Raw genomic sequence first — 18956 nt, forward strand, 5'->3', positions numbered from 1 at the left:
GACGGGGAGGAGCATCCAGGGCGGCCACCGCGGCAGCGGCTGAACTTTGCTCTTTCGCGGGAGGCGGGGAGAGCCCCGGGGCTCGGCGGAGCGGGTCCCGCCGGTCCCGGACCGGGCTGCATGCAGCGGCGGCGGCGGCGGGGCCCGTAGGGGCGAGGGCGGGCCGGGCAGCGCCGCCTCCTCCTCCTCCTTCTCCTTCCCTGCCGGTGCCGCGGAGCGGAGGAGCCACCGGGGGCGGGCAGCGGCGGCCCCGCATGCGGCCGAGCCCCGGGGCGGCCGCCGCGCCCGGAGCCGCCGCTCCCCGCGGGGGGATGCGCCGCGCCCCGCTCCCGCCGCCGCAAAGTTTCCGCGGGGCCCCCCCGTTAACGGGGAGGCGGCAGAGAGCCCTGGGATAGAGAGAGAGAGGGAGGAGGGGGGGGGGAACAAAACAAAACAGAAAAAAACGCATAAAAACCCCAAACCGGCCGCCGCCCCCCCCTAAAAAAAAAACTTGCTCAACTCGTTCCGGGAGGCGCCGGGCGCCGCGTACCGGGCGCCGCTCCATGCGGCGGCGGGGCCGGCGCTGAGCCCCGGGGCCGCGGAGCCATGGCCATGGTGGCCGGGGGCTGGGGCGAGCCCAACGGCGGCGGCGGCGGCGGCGAGGAGGCGGCGTCCCCGGCGGGCGGCGGCAGCGACGCGGAGCACGGCGAGGAGGAGCGGGCCGGGGCGCCGGTGGACTGCGTGGTGTGCGGGGACAAGTCCAGCGGGAAACACTACGGGGTCTTCACCTGCGAGGGCTGCAAGAGCTTCTTCAAGCGCAGCATCCGCAGGAACCTCAGCTACACCTGCAGGTAGGGCCGGGGGGAGCTCGGGGTGGGGGTCCCGGGGGTGGCAGAGCCACGATCGGAGCTCTGGGGGTGGCCCCGGTGTGTCCCCGGCGTGGCTCTGCAGCGGCCCTTGTGCAGCTCCGCGCTGGCCCTGCTGTGGCTGCGTGCTGGCCCCACTGCAGCGCTAACAAGGGCCACGATGCAGCTGCATGGGGTCCCCCAGTGTGTCACAGTGTCCCCTGGTGCAGCACCCTCCGTGCTCTGCACCCCACATGAGCAGCCCCTCTGCCCGGTGCATCCCGGCTGCCCCGGCTGCCTCGTCCGCTGGGCCGCGGGCCACAGCCGGTGTCCAGGTCCTCGTCATCGCCCAGCTCCGCTCCGGCATTAATTGCTTTCCAGGCTAATGCCTGAAAATGCGCCGTGACTGTGAGTCACTTTGGTCACGGCCGTTGTACCCAGAGAAAGCACCAGTGCGGCAGTGAGAACAATTTTAACCGGAGGTGTCACCAGCCCGGCGTGCCGCGGGTGCCGGGGAGAGGGGCCGCAGCCCCCACCGGCCCCCACGCTCAGGCCAGCGCTGCGGCAGATCCAGACCCACCAGCAGGACCGGGGGCTGACCCCTGTGAAGTTTGGGGCTGCGAATAACTCCGGAGTTTCTGCTGGCTTGAAAGGAGCATCGGGCTGGCAGGGACGCGTGGGGACCCCCGGCTTTGGGCTGATCACAGGGAGGTACATGTGGATATAGGGGCTCGCCCGCAGGTCTGGATCCACGTGTGGATGCTTCCAGCAGCATTTGCTAAACCAGCGAGGGTGCTGCGGGGCTGGCACCCGCATCCCAGCCGTGGACACCCCGCGGCCAGGCTGGGAATGGGGCACCCCACCTCTGCACCCCGCTTTCTCCCCGCCCAAGGGAGTCCGGCTGCTTCGGGCTTCATCTGCCTCGGGAAGGGAAGGGGCAGCGCTGCTCCTGCGCTGGGAACCGTCTCCGAGCTGCCTTGCTCTCGTTTGGGCGGCCTAGATTCGTCCTCCCCCGTGCGCAGCATCTCCTCTCCCGGCAGCTCCCGGCACCGGCGCTGCCGGGTCCTGGCTGACGTCAGCCGAGCCGCTCGTGGCCGCGGAGCTGCCGCTGTGGGGCTCAGCGTTGGGTTCCCGGTGCCCCCGGTCCTGCGGCATCCTCCCCATCGCCTGCGCGGGGGCAGCGTGTGCGGCGCCCCTGGCCCTGCCTCAGTTTCCCCATCTGATGAGGAGGATCTGGTTGGCGGACTCGGCCAAGCGGCTGTTTGGGATTAATGGTTTGAAGATACATCTGGCTTTTGAGAAATTCCAGTTTCCTGGAAACAAAGGAAAGGCCAAATCGGGGCTCTGCGTCCCAGATGCTGCGGGGGTGCTGGGGGGTACGTGCTGGGCTGTGCGCATCCAAGGTTTTATCCTGTGCTTGTCACTGGGACCTGGGCACCTACTTCAGGTGGTTTGGTTTGGTTTGTTGGGGTTTTATTCCCCCACTTTGCCCTGGGAAGTGGTTCAGCGCCATAGAAAAATGTGTGTTTTCCAAGTAGGGAGTAAAGTGTTGGAGGGGCCGGGAACAATGCTCCCCCGGCATCTGCTTTGTTCAAGGAGTCAAAAGCAGCACCGAGCCAAGATTGCTCTAATTTGAATATTAAAAGTGAGTTGGATTCAGTTTAGTTCTTGCGCTAAATAATTACATGTTCTAATTACATAATTAGCACAGTATACGCCTTTTGTATTCTCACAGTTTCCCAGGTCGCTGCAGCCCTGTCAGTTGGGAAACTCGCTCTGAGCTGCTGCCGGGAGCCGGGCTGATGTTGGGGGGTTTTGCTGGTGCTGGGGACGGTGCCCAGAGGCCGCGGTGAGGGTCGGCCGGGCCGCCGGCGGCGGGTTTGGCCGCGGTGCCGGCAGCGTTGCCGCGGCGCGGGCGGCTGATGAAGATGTACCGTGACGTTCTGATGAGCGATCGCTTCTCCGCTGGAAGAACTTTTTCTATCAGCAACACGTTTGAAAATGTGCAAAGCGCAGCGGTGATGTTCGGGGTGAATTAATGCGGGCTGGAGCGCGGCGGGAATCCCCGCCCGCCTCGCCTCTGGAGCCGTGTAGGGACGAGGAGATTCGTGTCAGGATTGCCAGGAGCTGCTGCCGGACACCGGCCCTGCCCGCGCCTCCCCGCCTGCTGCTTACGCACCTTAATATATCGCTGTTTTGCTGAAAATCCCCTTTTCTCCCCGTTTGCTGCGGCAGCCTTTGGGTGGGATGCGAGCACCCAGTGTCACCTGTTTCCCGCTGCGTCTCCCGGGACCGCGAGTGACCCCAGGAATTGGGGCTGGGGGGTTTGGATGATAACGACATTCGGGAATGTCCCTGGCAGCCCGTCTCACCCTGTCTCTCCCCGCGATGCCGCATTAGCAGAGGTCGGTGGCTGCTCGTGGTGGCGGCCGGTGCCCCGCGGTGTGATGCCGGGGCTACCGTGTGCCTGTGGCTCCTTGCCGGGGGGTGGGCATGGTGCCCTTGCAATCCCCAAGGTTGCTCAGGGGGTAAAGCATCCCCCGGGCGCTGCAGACCCCACGCCGTTTACCACGGCTCCAGAGCCGCCGGATTTTGCTTTGCCGTGCTTGCAGGGTCCGCCTGAGGACATGGGGGCTGTGCCACCGCCATGGGGACACCTGCAAGCGCTCGGTGCCCAAGGGGCCACGGGCTCAGTAGCCCAGACCCATAGGAAATAGTTGCAATTCCTTACACGTCTGGCAGGGCGGCCGGGTGCTGCTCAGCTGCGTCCCCCCTGCGTGCCGGGACACGGCACATCGCACCGCGGCACCGTCCCTGCGCGTCCCCGCGGGCAGGGGTCTCTCCTGCAGCCCCGGGCATCGCCGGCAGCGCGGAGCGGCAGCCCCCGCTGGAGGAAATCGCCGTTTCCATAGCATCTGTGTGCTGCGGGCAGCGCCGCGGCTGCACGCCGTGCCACGGCCGCCGTGCCCGGGGGTGCGCGGCCGAGCAGCTCAGGGGGCGCAGGGACCCCCGGCAGCGTCGCGTTGTTCCTCCCCAGACCCTCATCTTGCCCGGTCCTGCCCGCAGGTCCAACCGCGACTGCCAGATCGACCAGCACCACCGCAACCAATGCCAGTACTGCCGCCTGAAGAAGTGCTTCCGCGTGGGGATGAGGAAGGAAGGTGAGGCCAGCGCCGTGGGGACGGGGGACGGTCCCCAAGGGGTCCTGGTGAATCCCGCAGCTGCTCCCGGTGTCCCCTGTGCTCTCCCACCACTCTGGGAACGTTGTTTGCACCAAAACCCCCGTTTGCCCCTTTTTTCTTCTTATTTTCCGCCTCGAATGGCCCTCAGCGCCGGCAGCGCAGGTGGTGTTTGTTTGGAAAAGCCTTGAGCTGATAAGGTGACACACCTGGTGCCGGGACAGCGCCGGTGCCGCAGGCGCGGCGCAGGTCGGCTGGAACGAACAAATCCCCGTGCAAATGCGCTTTGCTCCCCATCGCCTGGGGGTGCAAACCCCAAATGCTTCCCAGGCTGCTGCAAGGGTTTAGCCCAAAATCGCAAAGCCCCAAGGCACACGCATGGGGATGGAGGTGCCGGGCGCTGCCGCGGTGCCGGGGCTGCGTGGCGGCAGGTGGCATTAATGCGAGGAGCCGGGGGGGAAGGATACTGGAAGCAGGACAGTAATTCCCTCCTTTCCAGAGGAGTCGAGATGGCATTATTGCCACTTAGCATGATTTAGAGCTCTCATTTAAGTGGCTCATGAACAGCCCATAAATTAATTACTAGGGACTGAGCAAATAGTGGGCGCTAATGGGAGAGGGGGGGTGGGAGCTGAAAAATGGCTCTCCCTGAATGCAATTAGGAAGGGGAGTGCCCCAGGGTTAACGACGCTTCCAAGATGGACGTTTTATTTGCAAATAAATGATCGCTGCTGTGCGATGACCTTGGGCAGCGGCCGCCCTGCTCCGCTGCGGCCGCGCTGGCACCGCCGGGTCCTCGCGGAGGAGGAGGTGACACAGACCCTGGCCTGGCACTGGCCGCGGCGCCGGCAGCCTGGGAGCTGAATCACTGGGATGCTAAATAAATGGGCGCAGAGCTCGCGGCACCCACCACCTCCCTCTCCCCAAAAGCCGCTCGGTGTTCCTTGGGGTGGCGGGATGCGGGGATGCGGGGTGGGAGCATCCCCATCCATCCTCACCCTGCACAGGGCTGGGGAGCCCTGTGTGCCCCCCAGGGCGGGATGGGGGATGCAGGAGGATGTGGGATGTGGATGCATGGAGATGACTCCTCTTGTAGAATCGTTCAGGATCGTGGAGTCCAACCATTACCCCAGGCCCTGTCCCTGAGAACCTCATGTCTGTCTGTCCAACCCTCCAGGGTTGGTGACTCCAGCACTGCCCTGGGCAGCCTGTTCAATGCCCCACAGCCCTTTGGGGAAGAAATTGTTCCCAGATCCAACCTCAACCTCCCCTGGCGCAACTTGAGGCCATTTCTTTGCTAAACCCCCCAGGTCCCTCAGCCGCTCCCATCACCCTTGTGCTCCAGCCCCTTCCCCAGCTCCATTCCCTTCTCTCAACCCGCTCCAGCATCTCAAGGGCTTTCTTGTCATGAGGCGCCCCCAAAACTGACCCAAATCTCCTCCTCTCCCCCCACAGCCGTGCAGCGGGGCCGGATCCCCCCCACCCACTCCAGCACCAGCCCCACCACCATGCCCAGCGGGGAGTATTTCAACGGGCAGCCGGTCTCAGAGCTCATCTCCCAGCTCCTGCGCGCCGAGCCCTACCCGGCCGCCCGCTACGGCTCGCAGTACGCGCAGCAGGGCAGCGTCATGGGCATCGACAACATCTGCGAGCTGGCCGCCCGCCTCCTCTTCAGCACGGTGGAATGGGCCCGCAACATACCTTTCTTCCCCGAGCTGCCCGTCTCTGACCAAGTCGCCTTGCTCCGGCTCAGCTGGAGCGAGCTGTTCGTGCTCAACGCGGCGCAGTCGGCGCTGCCGCTGCACATGGCGCCGCTGCTGGCGGCCGCCGGCTTCCACGCCTCCCCCATGTCGGCCGACCGCGTCGTCTCCTTCATGGACCAGATCCGCATCTTCCAGGACCAGGTGGAGAAGCTCAACCGGCTCCAGGTGGACTCGGCCGAGTACAGCTGCCTCAAAGCCATCGCGCTCTTCACGCCGGGTAGGTTGGCTCTGTCCCCCGCCCCGAGAAGCATCAGCACCCCCGTTTACCTGGGAGTTTGGGGTCTGGGGAGCAGCGTGTGGCAGAGTCCTCGTGCCCTGGCGCTTCTCTGCCCGTGGTTGCAGCATCCCAGCTTGTCCGGCTGGGTGCAGGGGTGAGCTTCCCAGCGTGATGGGAATGGGAGCAGATACCCCCTGTGCACCCTGGGGGGCCCTGGGGAGCCCTGTCCCTTGGTGTGTCCTTGCTTATGCCCCAGAGGTGCCTGGTCCTTCCTGGTGGGGATGAGCCTGCAGCAGCTGGGCCAGTGTGAGCCGTGATCTCGCACCGTGCTGCAGGCAGCTGCATCCCTCATTTGTGGAATAGAATAATTATAGAATAATAGAATAATTTGATTGGAAGAAACCCTCAGGGTCATTGAGTCCAACTGGCGCTGCCCCATGTCCCTGAGAACCTCATGTCCGTCTGTCCAGCCCTCCAGGGCTGGTGACTCCAGCACTGCCCTGGGCAGCCTGTTCAATGCCCCACAGCCCTTTGGGGGAGAAATTGTTCCCCAGATCCAGCCTCAACCTCCCCTGGTGCAACTTGAGGCCGTTTCCTCTGCTCCTGGCGCTTGTTCCTGGGGAGCAGAGCCCGACCCCCCCGTCTCCAAGCTCCCTTCAGGCAGTTGCAGACACTGACCCTTCTCCATGTCCCCCTTACAGACGCCTGCGGCCTCTCGGACCCGGCGCACGTGGAGAGCCTGCAGGAGAAGGCGCAGGTGGCGCTGACCGAGTACGTGCGCTCGCAGTACCCGTCGCAGCCCCAGCGCTTCGGGCGGCTGCTGCTGCGGCTGCCGGCACTGCGGGCCGTGCCCGCCGCCCTCATCTCCCAGCTCTTCTTCATGCGGCTGGTGGGGAAAACCCCCATCGAAACGTTAATCAGGGACATGCTGCTGTCCGGGAGCACCTTCAACTGGCCCTACGGGACAGGGCAGTAGGGGATGGACCCTCTTCCCTTAGGCACACGCAGCAAACGGACCTGGATTCCCTCCCCAGGAGGCCCCAACTGCGACATCCCCCCGTCCCGCAGCATCCTGCAGCTCGTCCGTCCCCCCGAAAGCAGCGGGGTCGCGGTGTCAACCTCCGAAAGCCGAAGGTACTGGCCGTGCCGCCGCTGTTGGACACCAAATTCTTCTGTACCCCCCTGAAGCGGAGCTCCCGGCCCCTCTGGCGTCCCCCCCGGGGACCTCGGAGTATCCCCGGGGCTGCGTCCCTGACTTGGAGCTCGGGGAGGGGGACACCAGGACACCGTTCTCCGGCTGCCCCTCCAAATCTGAATGTCAGATGACGGGAGGTCAGACCAGCGGGACCCCCTGCCCCCCAGCCCCCCTGGGCCACTTCCAGCCTCAAGGACTGAGCTTGGAGCAACCGATTTTTGGGGACCTGGTCCCAAAGCCCCCGCAGCACTTTGCAGTGAAGCATCTCCACTGTCGGGGCACAGGGAGGGGATGGAGAGGGGGGGTGCAAACCAAATGGTCCTTTATATCCTTTTTTGGGTGCTGCACAGCACCTGGCCCTTCCCCACTGCCTCAGTCGGTGCTTTGACCCCCCCCAGGACTGGCTCCAGCATCCCCACCCGGGGGAGGTGGGTGCCAGCATCCCCCTCCCCACCCTCGCTATGTTCCTGTGCCTCATTAGGTGTTGGGGGGACCAAAATTGGGCTGGAAAGGGGGTGATGCTGCCAAGGGGTGTGGGGGTCCTTGTCCCCAGGGCTGAGCCGTGCTGGATGAAGGGACACATGGTGGGATGGGGGACACCCCCCACCCCTGGGCTCTGCTTCTCGGGGGCAGGTTGAACCTGGGGGGAATTTGTCATTTAGATTGATTCACTGAAAATATAATCCCTGTTCAATGATACTAAACAAATTAACTGAAGTCAATAAAAAGATGTTTCTTACAACGCCGGGGGATCGCCTTATCCTGCAGTGACACTTGAGCCCCCTCCAGGGGACTGGGGGGAGATATAATCCCCCCAAATTAAGCCCTATAAGTGAATGGGTATTTTCTGAAATCCTGGGGATTCTGGGGGGCCCTGGGTGATGTTCCTAAACACAGGGGTCCCTTGGGAATAAATCCTGTTTGCTGGGGAGCAGGAGCCAGCATAGAGGTTTGTACTTGGTTTTGGGGAACCTGCAGGGGGGGAATTTGGGGCAACCCCCTCAAGATGGGCACCAGGACACCCCCTGCGCCCCCTTTCACTCCAGCTCCTGTTTAAAATCAATAGATACAGTTTATTCATTTAAAAAAAACCAAAAAACAACAGTTCCAGCCAGTTCCTTATAAAATCCCCCCCTGCCCAGGGCTGCTCCCCAAAAGGCAGCTGGGGGGGCCCAGGGAGTGAAGGGTTCTGACCCCCCCCCACCTGCCTGGCCAGCACGTTTTGATCCCCTGACCCCCGTGCTGGCAGGGGGGCTGCAGACCCCCCAACAAACCTCTTTACAGCAGCGGGAGGGGATGCGCAGCCCCCAGTGTGTGGAGGGGAAGGCACGGGGTGGGGGGCAAACATTGCGGGGTGGGGGGGTGGCTTCTCCAGCCCCCGCCCTTGGCACCGACATCCCAGGGTGGCTTTGACTCTTGGGTTCGTTTTTTTATACAAACAAAAGGCACAAAACGCACCAAAGTCTTTGGAAGGGGTGGGGGGAGGGAGTGAGGAGCCCCCCTTTCTCATCCTGCCGTGGTTTGCGGGGGGGGGCTACCCCCGCACCTTATCATAGTCGCTCACCATCCGCTTGATGTGGAAGAGCTTGTTGCGCAGGGTTTTGGTCTCCAGCTTCTTCGTCTGGTAGTCGGGGCTCTGAAATGCAGCACAGGACCGGGCTCAGCGGCGTGGGGAGAGGGGGGCGCGGTTTCCATCCCCTCCCCAGCTGCATCGCCCCAAGCCAGCCCCGTTTCGGCCGCACACCGAGACCAACTCACCCGCTTCAGGTCCTTCAGCCGGTTGTACTCCTCTGCCACGTCCTGCCGGGGAACGGAACGGGGGTCACAATGGGCCAGGGGGCTCACAACGGGGTAAGTGCTGCCCTGCAGCGTCCTTGGTGACCCGCAGCATCCCAAGACCCCACAACACCCATCCCTGATGTCCTGCAGCACCCCAAGATCCCACAATGTCCATCACCAATGTCCTGCAGCATCCCAGATGCTCCACAGTCTCCATCCCTGATGCCCCGCAGCATTCCAACACCCCACAAAACCCGTCCCCAGTGTCTTGCAGCATCCTGAGATCCCACAGCATCCACCCTCAACATTCTGCAGGATCCTGAGATCCCACAGCACCCATCCTCAATGTTCTGCAGCATCCAAAGGTCCCACAACATCCATCCCCAATGCCCCACAACACTGATCCCCGAGACACCATAACATCCATTCCCAATATCCTACAAAATCCATCCTGATACCCCACAGCACCCCGAGACCCCATAATATCCATCCCCGATGCTCCATAGCATCCCAAGACCCCCACAACATCCATCCCCAGCGCTCCACAGCATCCCAAGACCCCACAACATCCATCCCCAGCGCTCCACAGCATCCCAAGACCCCACAAGATCCATCCCCAGCGCTCCACAGCATCCCAAGACCCCACAACATCCATCCCCAGCGCTCCACAGCATCCCAAGACCCCACAACATCCAACCCCAGCGCTCCACAGCATCCCAAGACCCCACAACATCCATCCCCGATGCCCCAGGGAGTCCCGGTGACCCCGCAGTGTCCCCGTGGCTCCCCAAGAGCCCTGACCTGGTACTGGGGACTGTCCTCGGAGATGCTGTCGAGCTGCTTGCTGAGCTGGTTGATGCGGTCGTTGACGCCGTCCATCTCGGCACAGAGCTGCTTGTAGCGCTTCAGGTCCGTGTCGAACTCCTGCTTGTACTTCTGGCGGGCGCCGTCCGAGGAAATGGGGGGGTAGAGGCTGTGCCAGAGGGGCAGGGTCAGGCCCCGGATGGGGGGTTCAGGTGTGGGGGGCTCCCAGGGGTCCCCCCTCACCTGGCCCACTGGTCCTGGTCCCGCTCGTCGCCAGACTCCACGGCCGTGGTGTAATCGGTCTCGTACTGCGACTCGTCCAGCTCGGGGTTGCGGCGGCGCCGGCGGCCACGACGGGTGGAGGGTTTGGGGGGCTGCTCCCGCGTCTTCTCCTCCGCCGGGCTGGTGCTGGTCCCCCGGTCCGGCTGGTCACTGCGAGTAATGGGGACGTCAGCCAGCTCAGCAGTGTCCCCACTCCGAGCCCTTGCACCCCCCGGGACACTCACCCCTGGCTGCTGTAGGTCCTCGCAGGGTAGTACCCGTTCTGGGGGGAGTAGCTGTAGGAGGGGGGGCTGTAGGGTGGAGCGGCGATGGGGCTGGTCGGCTTCTCCGAGTAGGCGAGCGTGGCCGTCTCGTCCTGCACACTGGCCCCGTCCGCCACGTTCTTCACCTGCAGCGGGGAGAGACGCTCAGCCCTGTGCCGGGACGGGGGGACGCTTGTCCCCCCCTCGAGCAGGGCACAGCCTGCGACCCCAGGCACTGGGGACACCGGTCGCCGTCGCATGGGGACAGGGACACCCCAGAGCAGCCATAGCAATCCAGGAGGGGGACAAGCCGGACAGAGCTGCAGTGGGGTGTCCCGCATGGCCATGGAGGGTGGGAGGGACACAAAAGGTGGGGTAACCCCCCCAGGCAGGCAGAGCAGCATTTGGGGATGGGGGAGACTGCAGGATGTGCCCATGAACCCCAGTGTCACAGGGGATGATGTCACCCTGTGCAGAGCCACCGTGGGGGGGTCCCAGCAGGACACCGGCACAGCTCAGGGGGGTCCTGGCACCCAGCTCTGCACCCCCAGGTTGACACCCCCCTGGGAGCCTCGCTGCTGCCCCGGCACGGCCACGGCTCCTCCAGGAGGACACGGGGTGTCCGTCTGTCCCTTCCCCCCCCTTCCTTCCTGGCCTTTGTGGGTTGTTTGTGCCGGACACCGGTCCCTGCCCGGGATGGTGGCCCTGGGGACGTCAACTGCGAGTTCCGGCTGGCGACGCCGCTTCCTTCAGTGCTTCCTTCCCCCCGGCTCCCGCTAATGAAGACACCGTTAATTGGGGGCTGCTCTGCCTGACAGGGCCACCAGGTTGACAGCCACCAGCGTGGGGACAGTCACATCCCCGCGCCGCGGCGGGACGGAGGCAGCGCCCGCTCGAAGGTCACCCCTTTATCTCGGTCCTGCCCATAAACAGGGAACAAGACGTCCCAGGAGGGTTTCACACCCCGGTACCTGCCCAGCTCTGCGTCCCCACCGAGCACCGGACGTGTCACCAGTGGGTGACCCCACCCAGCAGAGCGGGGACCCCCCAAGGGGCAGGCAAGGGGGAGTGCGGGTGCATGAGGTCCTGCCCCCCCAGCGGGCCAGGAAATGCTTTGCAAGGGAGGGACTTTTCACGAAAAATAAATAAACCAGAACAAAGGTGTTTCTGCAAAATGAAAAGATAAATATTGGAAGCGTGGGGACGTGGGCGCAGCGCGGAGCTGAGCTCCGGGGCCTCAGAGCAGCGCTTGTGCGCAAATCCGGGCTTGGAGGGAAAGCTTTGGCTAAATGTGATGTGTTTGTGCTCCGGTGGGGGAACCCAGCACCGAGCACCCCCGAGCTGCCCAGTCCCACAGCGACGGGGATGAGGAGGGATGGGAATGGGGACAGGGATGCAGCCCCTTTGCTGCCGCTGAGTGAGGACAGGACAGGACATGTCCCAAGGGGGCTGAGCGGCAGCGTGTCCCCCACCCAGAGGGGACACATCCTGGTGTCACCGCTCCAGGTTCATTCGGAGCCCAAACTGTGCTGGTTTGCTTGCAACAAAGCCCCCGGCAGCGGGGCGGCACGGCCCCACGGAGCCGAGTTAATTATTGCCGGGACCAAAACCAAACGGCACCGAGGGGCAGCGCCTCCCAGCCGGTGTCCCCAGGCGCGGGGCGAGCGAAGGGGGCAGGACCCAGAGCCCGAGTTCTCCTGGCACCTGGCCCATCACATCCCACCCTGTTTGTCTTTCAGGGAGTTTAAGACCAGTTCTCCCAGCCTGGCACCCTGTGCAAAGCCTCGCGGTGCTGGGGAATGGTACCAGCTGGGAAAAGCCACGGCATCTAAATGGGGTGACAGGGAGGGACGCGGCGAGCGCTGGGCACGGCGTTGCGCCGGCGGCGATAACACCGCGCTCGGGAGCCGCGGTGAGCAAACACGCCGGGACCTGGCACCAGGGCGGCACAAACCCAGCAAAACGTGGCAGGGAAGACGCCCCCCCAGCCCAGGCACCCCCAACCCGCGTCCAGACTCACCCACTCCTCCACGTTGGGACCCTCCTGGACCACCGGCACCTTGTCCCAGTAGATGTTTTGCTTCCCGTATTTCCAGATCTTGCTCCGTGTCTTGTGAGCGAAGAAGCAGATGAGGCAGAGGAGGATGACGATGAGGAATCCGCAGACTATGGCCACGGCCTGGAGGGACGGAGCAGGGGGGTTCTCAGCGTGGCGTGTCCCACAGGGATGCAAAGACCCTGGTCCCAGCCAAGCTGGGGTCTGGGTGCCCCCCACAAGTGGGAATTGCTCCTCTCATCCCAAATGCTCCTGATGTTCCACCCCCCATCACGGTGTGGGGAGAGGAGCAGGGTGTCCCCGTGCCCAGGCAGCTGGGCTGGAGCCAAAAGCTCCAGAGCTTTTGGGGTTCAAGCAACAGGGCGGGGGTTGATTTCGCCATGGAGACAGGACAGTTTCCCAAGAGCCACATCCCTGCGGCTGCACCGGAATCAGGGACGGACGGGGCCACGCTCGGCCTTTGCGTGGAGCGAAAGCAGCCGCGGCTCCCCCCGCTCAGGGCGCAGGAATGCGGCACGGCCGGCTGGGAACCGGCAGCACCGGTCCCAGCCCATGTGCCACGCGGGATCCCCGCCAGCCCCAGCCGAAACCGGGGCTGACCAACTTTCTTCGGAGGGTTTCTCGCTGCCCCACTGACCCGCCGGGCTCCCGAACGGGGCCAGCATCATCACGGGTGCTTTGGGGAAGAGCTGGCACCCCACTGGCACCCCGACCCCACACCCATCCCCGCACATGCCCCCTGCTCCTGCCCCAGCCTTGTTCAAATATTTTTATGACCAGGGAGACCAAAGTACCAGACGCTGGGTCCGTGTCGGGACAACAGCTTGTCCCCTCCCCGAAACTCCCTGTCGCACGCAGGCGGCTCGTCCCGGTTCCTCCCGCAGCCCCAGATCTCCCCGATCGGAATCCATCACCAGCCACCACCCCCTGCCCCCCCAGCCACAAACCGGCACCACCAGAAACATTAAAAACGGAAAGGAAAACCCCGTGTGGCCAGGGACACGTCCCAGCGCGGTCACCAACGCTCTCCCACTCGCGCTGCCCTTGCGCAGCATCACGTTTGAAGCAGAGCAAGGGGTTTGTGCTGTGGGTTTGGCTCCCAAAGGGGGAGGTCTGGCCAAAACTGGGGTGCACCCTCACCTCCTGGGGGTCCACGGTGCAGTAGTGGTACAGGTACTGGTTCAGGTAGGTGCCGGTGCTGTAGATCTGGTTGCACATGGTCAGCAAGGGGCTGTAGTAATAACTACCGGTCATCTGCGCCTGGGGGTTGACCCCCACGACGTAGACGATGGAGGCGATGAGCATGACGAAGGCCAGCACGGCGCACACCACGATCACCACCAGGTAGAAGCGCCGGGAGCGGGAGCTGCTGGATTTGGTGACGCTGGTCACGAAAAGCCCCAGCTGGGCCAAGAAGCAGAGCACGGCCATGGCCATCATGAACCCGTTGGCCGTCCGCGGGTTGGTGACCCCTCCGTAGTAGCTCCCATATCCGTAGCCGCTCCCGTAACCGTAGCTCAACCCGCTGCCGTAGTAGCCGGAGCCGTAGTAGCCCCCGAGGCCGTTGCCGTAAACCCCCCCGTAGCCATAGCCGTACTCCCAGGCCAGGGTGGAGGCCACGCAGGCGAAGACGGCGACGCAGAGCAGGATGACCACAGCCTCCAGGATCCTCACCACGCCGGGCGGCGACGTCCACTTGTAGAAGTGCTGTGGCACGTCCTCCATGTAGTAGGAACCCGGCGGGGGCGAGCGGGCACCGTAGTCGTAGCCGTAATCACCCGTGGGGGGGCCGTAGGCTGTGGGGGGGCCGTAGCCCGTGGGGGGGCCGTCATAGGACTTCTTGGTGAACATGGTGGAGAACCTGGCGGGGAGATGGACGGAGCGGTTGGAGCCGGACGCGCAGCAGGAGGTGCCGGCGCCGCGGCTGTGCGAGGCGGCACTGCCGGGTTTGTGTCCCCGCGCAGCCGGCGGGGACTTTGCTCACCCGCCACCAGCCCGACGGCACCGTCAACAAGCCAACGCCACGCCACCAGAGTCACCGCCGCTCATGGGGAAACTGAGGCACGGGGAGGAGAAGTGACTCACCGAGCCGGCCGCAGCCCAGCCCTGCCCCACGCAGGAGACCCCGCCACGCGCCCCCCCCACCGCGGCAGCCAGACAGCGCCTGAATGAATTGGATTGTTTAAATTCTAATTAAACCAGAAAACCTCTTACCCAAGGCTAGTGCTAACCCCGAGGGTTCCTCCGTAAGCAGATCTGCCTGGATTAAATAGAAAATAACAATAACAACAACACAGGGCACAGCAGCAACACCCCAGCAAAAAGGTGCAAGTCGGGTTTCAAAAATGTGTTGGCTTTTTTTCCCCAAATCAATGCAGACACCCCCCCAGCTCGGAGACCCCCACCTCGGTAAAGACCCCCCCAGCTCACAGCTGGGAGCAGCGCGGGGGAAACCTGAACCCTGGTGGGAAACCCGACCCGGCAGCGCCAGGGCTCAGCAGGCAGGATCAGGCCCCTGGGAAGGGGTAGGGGGGGTGGCAGCCACCATGTCCTGGTGATTAACCCCCAGGACTGTGGTCAGACGCCCCCGCCCCACCGGGGACCCCTCCCGGAGCGGCGCTGGGGTGTCCCGGGGCACCGCGCTGCCGGCGGGGGTGACGAGGGACCGGGGGTTCCTTCCCCGCTGCGGGGGCGCCGGGTGAGCAGAGCAGCCCCGCTCCCCGGGAGGAGCGGCCGCCTCTCGCCTTCCACCTGCAGCCCTGGGAGCCCCGATTCCGGTGGAGCCCCCGGTGAGGGCCCCAGTACCGGTGGGAACCCCGGTGACGATGCTGCTGGGGGCTCCGTTAAGGACTCCGATATCGGTGGGGGATCCCGATGTCGGCGCCACTGGGGACTCCGGTGTGGACCCCGCTACCAGCGCGGATCCCGGTGCCAGCGGGGACCCCGGTGCCGGTGTTGCTGGGGGCTCCGGTGGGGATCGCGGTGCCGGTGGGGACCCCGGTGCGGACCGCGGTACCGGTGAGGATCCCGGTGCGGACACAGGTGCGCGCAGGGGCGGCAGGGAAGGACGGACCCCCCGTGCGCGGCGGGGAGCGGGGACCCCGGTGCGCCCTCCCCTACCGGGAGCTCGTTCACCCCCCCGGTGCCGTGAGGTCCCGTCGCCGCGGAGCCACTCACCTGCCCGCGCCTCCGCCTCTTTGTTCACCTTAAAATGGCAGCCGAGCTCGGCGGCACGGCGGCCGATCCGCGCTGCTGGAGACCGGCCCCGGTTTCCGCCTCCGGGGAGGGGTGGGATGCGGGGGGGGGGGGGAGCCCTGGGGGCCGCCCCCGCTCCCGCCACCGGCTCCCAGCGCCGCAGCCCGGGCGGCTCCGGGGGATGTTGGTTAAAGTGAACGCGGCGGGATAAGGGGGAGCCCGGAGCGGGGCACCCCCGGCTGGGACCCCCAACCCCCGCGGTCCCGCAGGACTTTGGGGTCGGGGCTCTGTTCTCCAGGCCCCCCCGTTGTTTTCCTGGGGACGTCCGGGGTGGGACGCGTTTCCCGGCTGCCCCCCTCGCTTCTGCGGGTGTCCCCCCGGGTGCACATTAAGACGCTCTCCCCAAAAATATCACCGCATTTTATTAAAACCAGTTCTGGTCACTTCTGCAGCTGCACCCACTAATTCGCATGTGCTGAAGTGGGGGTGCAGCCCAGGGCCTGGCTCCTGGGCAGCACCCACCCAGCACCCGGGGCAGCTCCTGGGGGGCACCAGACTCCCCCAGGGCACAGCACACCCAGAGGACCCCAAAACCAGCAGCACAAGGAGACTGTGGGTTTGCTCTGTGTGCCCGGGTGGGTGCAATGACTCGGTGGGCACTGGGTGCACCCCTGCAGCACCCAGCCCCTGGGGTCCCCCCTGGGTCATCCTTTCACGGTGCCGGTGGGCGCGCAGGCTCAGAAGTAGACGGTGCTGTCGCGGGCGTCACGGTCGTACTCCTGGATCCGTGCCTTGATGTGCGTCAGCTTCTGCTTCAGGTACTCGCAGCGCTGCTGCTTCCTCAGGAAGGTCAGATCCTGCCAGGAGGATCCCAGCACCAGGGTTCCTGCCTCAAGCACTGAGCACAGAGGTGCCATGTGCTAAAAGCCTCACTCAGGGTGTAACCAAGAAAAGCTGTTGCTCATTAATTTTCCAGCAGCTGCCGGGTGCCGTCAAGCACAGCTGGTGCCCGTCAGCCCCCTGGGGGTCTGTGTGTCCCCTCCAGTCCCCCCCTGCCCACCGCAGTCCCCCAGGCTCACCCCGTGTCCCCGCAGACACCAGCCAACTCATCACACCCAACGCCACTCGCAAGCCACGTGGCACCTGCCCATGGACCCACCGTCCTGCTTGTGTGTTGGGGCCACCGGCCCATTGTCACCTCCGGGTCCTTGAGCCTCCGCCATGTGGGGCGGATGTCCCCAAGCAGCTCCTTGTACTCAGCCAGCTGGTCCTGGAAGACGCCCTTGTAGCCCTCCCGCTGCTGGGGGCTCCGGATCGCCGGGTACTTTCTGCACCACCGTAAAGCTACGAGGCTCAGGGTGCAGGAGGGAGACCCCAAGTTCTGCCCACACCCCCAGGCAGGAATCTGTCGGTTGGGTGTCACTGGTCCCCAAGGCCCTGTGACATTGTGGCCATCGCCATCCCCATGAGAGTCACTTACACCACGTAGTCCGGGACAGCGCGTGCCCGGGGTGCCAGTGCCGGGGGGACAGACCTGGCCCCCGGCTTCTCCCTCTCCTTGGTGTGGGGGACCCTCCCCGGGGGTGTCTGTGGTGGCACCTTGAAGGCGACGTGCCTGGCGCGGGCTGGCGGAGCCTTCGGGACGCACGGGAAGGACATGAGGACTTCATGGAGGCGAGGGGGGGCTGAATGCCCCCAGCCCACCCTGGGGCTCAGCACCCCACGCCCGGCTCCATACCCGGCAGCCCCGTCTCTCTGGCAGAGCAGGGGGGCTCAGCCATTGGCTCCCAGCAGTTTTGGGGTGATGGGGGTCCCCTGGGTGCACCCGTCGGCTGCTCCGCTTCACCGCCTCCGGGCTGAGCCCCGCTGGGAGAGAAGCCCCGAGATGAGCGGGGACGGGAGCAAACCCCACAGCGAGGGGAGATGATCGTGGTGCTACCAGCCCCTTCCGTGTGCCTCAGTTTCCCCTGCGGTTCACACTCACAGCCTGGCCCCGAGCCGCCTTCCCTCCCCATTGTTTGCTGGGGATTTGTGTCACTGACACAGGGACATGTCAGCAAGCTCCAGGGATGTCACCTCCCCTGCTGCCACCCCATCCTGGCCCGGGAAAGCAGCCGCTGGCGCTGCTGATGCCTGGACCTGTTGCAGCCCCTCGGGCAGGAGGAGGGGAAGGGACCCCATGGCATTGCTGCCACCCATCCCTGCCACCACCAAGGACCCCGCGGATGCTGCTGGACCTGCGCCAAGGCTCCGTGTCCCCCCGTCCTCGCTGCCAGCATTACCTGCCCGTCTCATGGTGGGACACAGCCCCGGCGCTCACCGCAATGTCCCTTGGCCACCGCCGCCACCACTGCAGGTCACCAACAACCACCAGCGGTTAAACATTAACAGCCATGCGCCGCCCCACGGCACAGTGGGGGGCCCCGTGCGGGCAGGATCTGCCCCCCCCAGCATCCCACATGGCCCCCCCACCCTGCACGGTGCCACCCCAAGAGCCGCATCCTCCTCTGTATGGGGACCCTGGGGCATCCTCAGCCCCATCACCCCCCCAAAACAGCCCCCATCTGCTACGGCCTCTCCAAACCTGCCCCAATGCCAGCAAGTGGGGGGCTGTGAGCTCCAGCCCTCCCAGTGCACCCCCCGGGGGGTCAGAGCCCCAACGTCAGCCCCATCCTCCCCCTGCAAGGTTCCCAGGTTGGGGGGAGCCTCCACAGCAAGGGGACCCCCCCCAGAGCATCCCCCCTCACCCCCATGGGACCCATCCCCCGGCCGGGCAGGGGTCCCGCTGCCCCAAGCACAGAGCGATGTGTCCAGTTCAGCCTCCTTTAATGCGCACCTCAGCCCCCCCGGCCCCCCCCGCGCCGAGGGTCCCAGCTGGGGAGTGGGACCGGCCCCTGGGGGGTGTTCGAGGTCACGGGGTCCCGGCAGAGGGTCCTCGCCCACCCCGCGGGGGGGTCCGGGCTGAATATTGCATCCAGGAATCACAGCACTTCAATGGTCGGTACTGCCGCACCCCCCCCCCCCCCCCCCATTTTACAGATGGGGGAAACTGAGGCACAGAGAGGTGACGTGACTTCGCCAAGGTCACTTCATGGCAGAGCCAGCAACAGAGCCCCTCCACCCCCCAAAAATCCTCAACCCCCGGGGGCTCAGCCCTGCTCTCACCACAGGGGGGGCTCCCCCCCTCCACACAGGACCCCAGGCCTCCCCCCACCCTGTCCCCAACCTCCAACCCCCCCACACCCGGGGGGCAGCCCCCAGACCCCCCCCCAACACTCAGGGCTCCTGGCTTTGCCCCCCCTCATCTTTCCCCACCCAGGGCTGCTCCATCCCCCTGGCACAGCAGCTGCTCTGCGTCCCCCCCCCAATAAAAGCCCCCCAGGAGGCTGGGACTCACCTCCCACCCATCCGGGGGGACCA

General features: G+C 65.1%; 3 protein-coding genes across 4 annotated transcripts; 1 reads left to right on the plus strand and 2 right to left on the minus strand.

The window, feature by feature from the left end:
• The first annotated feature begins 16 nt into the window (after window positions 1–16).
• On the plus strand, window positions 17–8041 carry NR2F6 (nuclear receptor subfamily 2 group F member 6). Its single transcript, XM_082071864.1, has 4 exons — window positions 17–830; window positions 3891–3985; window positions 5459–5983; window positions 6685–8041. The coding sequence occupies exons 1-4, from the start codon at window positions 586–588 to the stop codon at window positions 6957–6959; spliced, it is 1140 nt and encodes a 379-aa protein (XP_081927990.1). The 5' UTR covers window positions 17–585; the 3' UTR covers window positions 6960–8041.
• Window positions 8042–8084: 43 nt separating this feature from the next.
• Window positions 8085–15576, minus strand: OCLN (occludin). Of its 2 annotated transcripts, XM_082071876.1 has the most exons (10): window positions 15519–15576; window positions 14556–14601; window positions 13482–14202; window positions 12306–12464; window positions 10268–10431; window positions 10005–10193; window positions 9759–9930; window positions 8937–8978; window positions 8743–8814; window positions 8085–8227 (listed from the first exon to the last, which is right to left on the minus strand). In XM_082071876.1, the coding sequence occupies exons 3-10, from the start codon at window positions 14190–14192 to the stop codon at window positions 8216–8218; spliced, it is 1521 nt and encodes a 506-aa protein (XP_081928002.1). In that variant the 5' UTR covers window positions 14193–14202; window positions 14556–14601; window positions 15519–15576; the 3' UTR covers window positions 8085–8215. The 2 variants fall into 2 exon arrangements, with proteins under 2 accessions (XP_081928002.1, XP_081928001.1); XM_082071875.1 differs by having other exon boundaries at window positions 8085–8814.
• Window positions 15577–16071: 495 nt separating this feature from the next.
• On the minus strand, window positions 16072–18948 carry OCEL1 (occludin/ELL domain containing 1). The gene is made up of 6 exons (XM_082072421.1): window positions 18934–18948; window positions 17819–17886; window positions 17275–17402; window positions 17017–17171; window positions 16696–16864; window positions 16072–16393 (listed from the first exon to the last, which is right to left on the minus strand). Exons 2-6 carry the CDS (start codon window positions 17829–17831, stop codon window positions 16274–16276), a joined length of 585 nt encoding a protein of 194 aa, XP_081928547.1. The 5' UTR covers window positions 17832–17886; window positions 18934–18948; the 3' UTR covers window positions 16072–16273.
• Between the last annotated feature and the right edge of the window lie 8 nt (window positions 18949–18956).

The sequence above is a fragment of the Streptopelia decaocto genome, assembly GCF_964273445.1.
Source record: "Streptopelia decaocto genome assembly, chromosome: 24".
Classification (NCBI taxonomy): Eukaryota; Metazoa; Chordata; class Aves; order Columbiformes; family Columbidae; genus Streptopelia; species Streptopelia decaocto.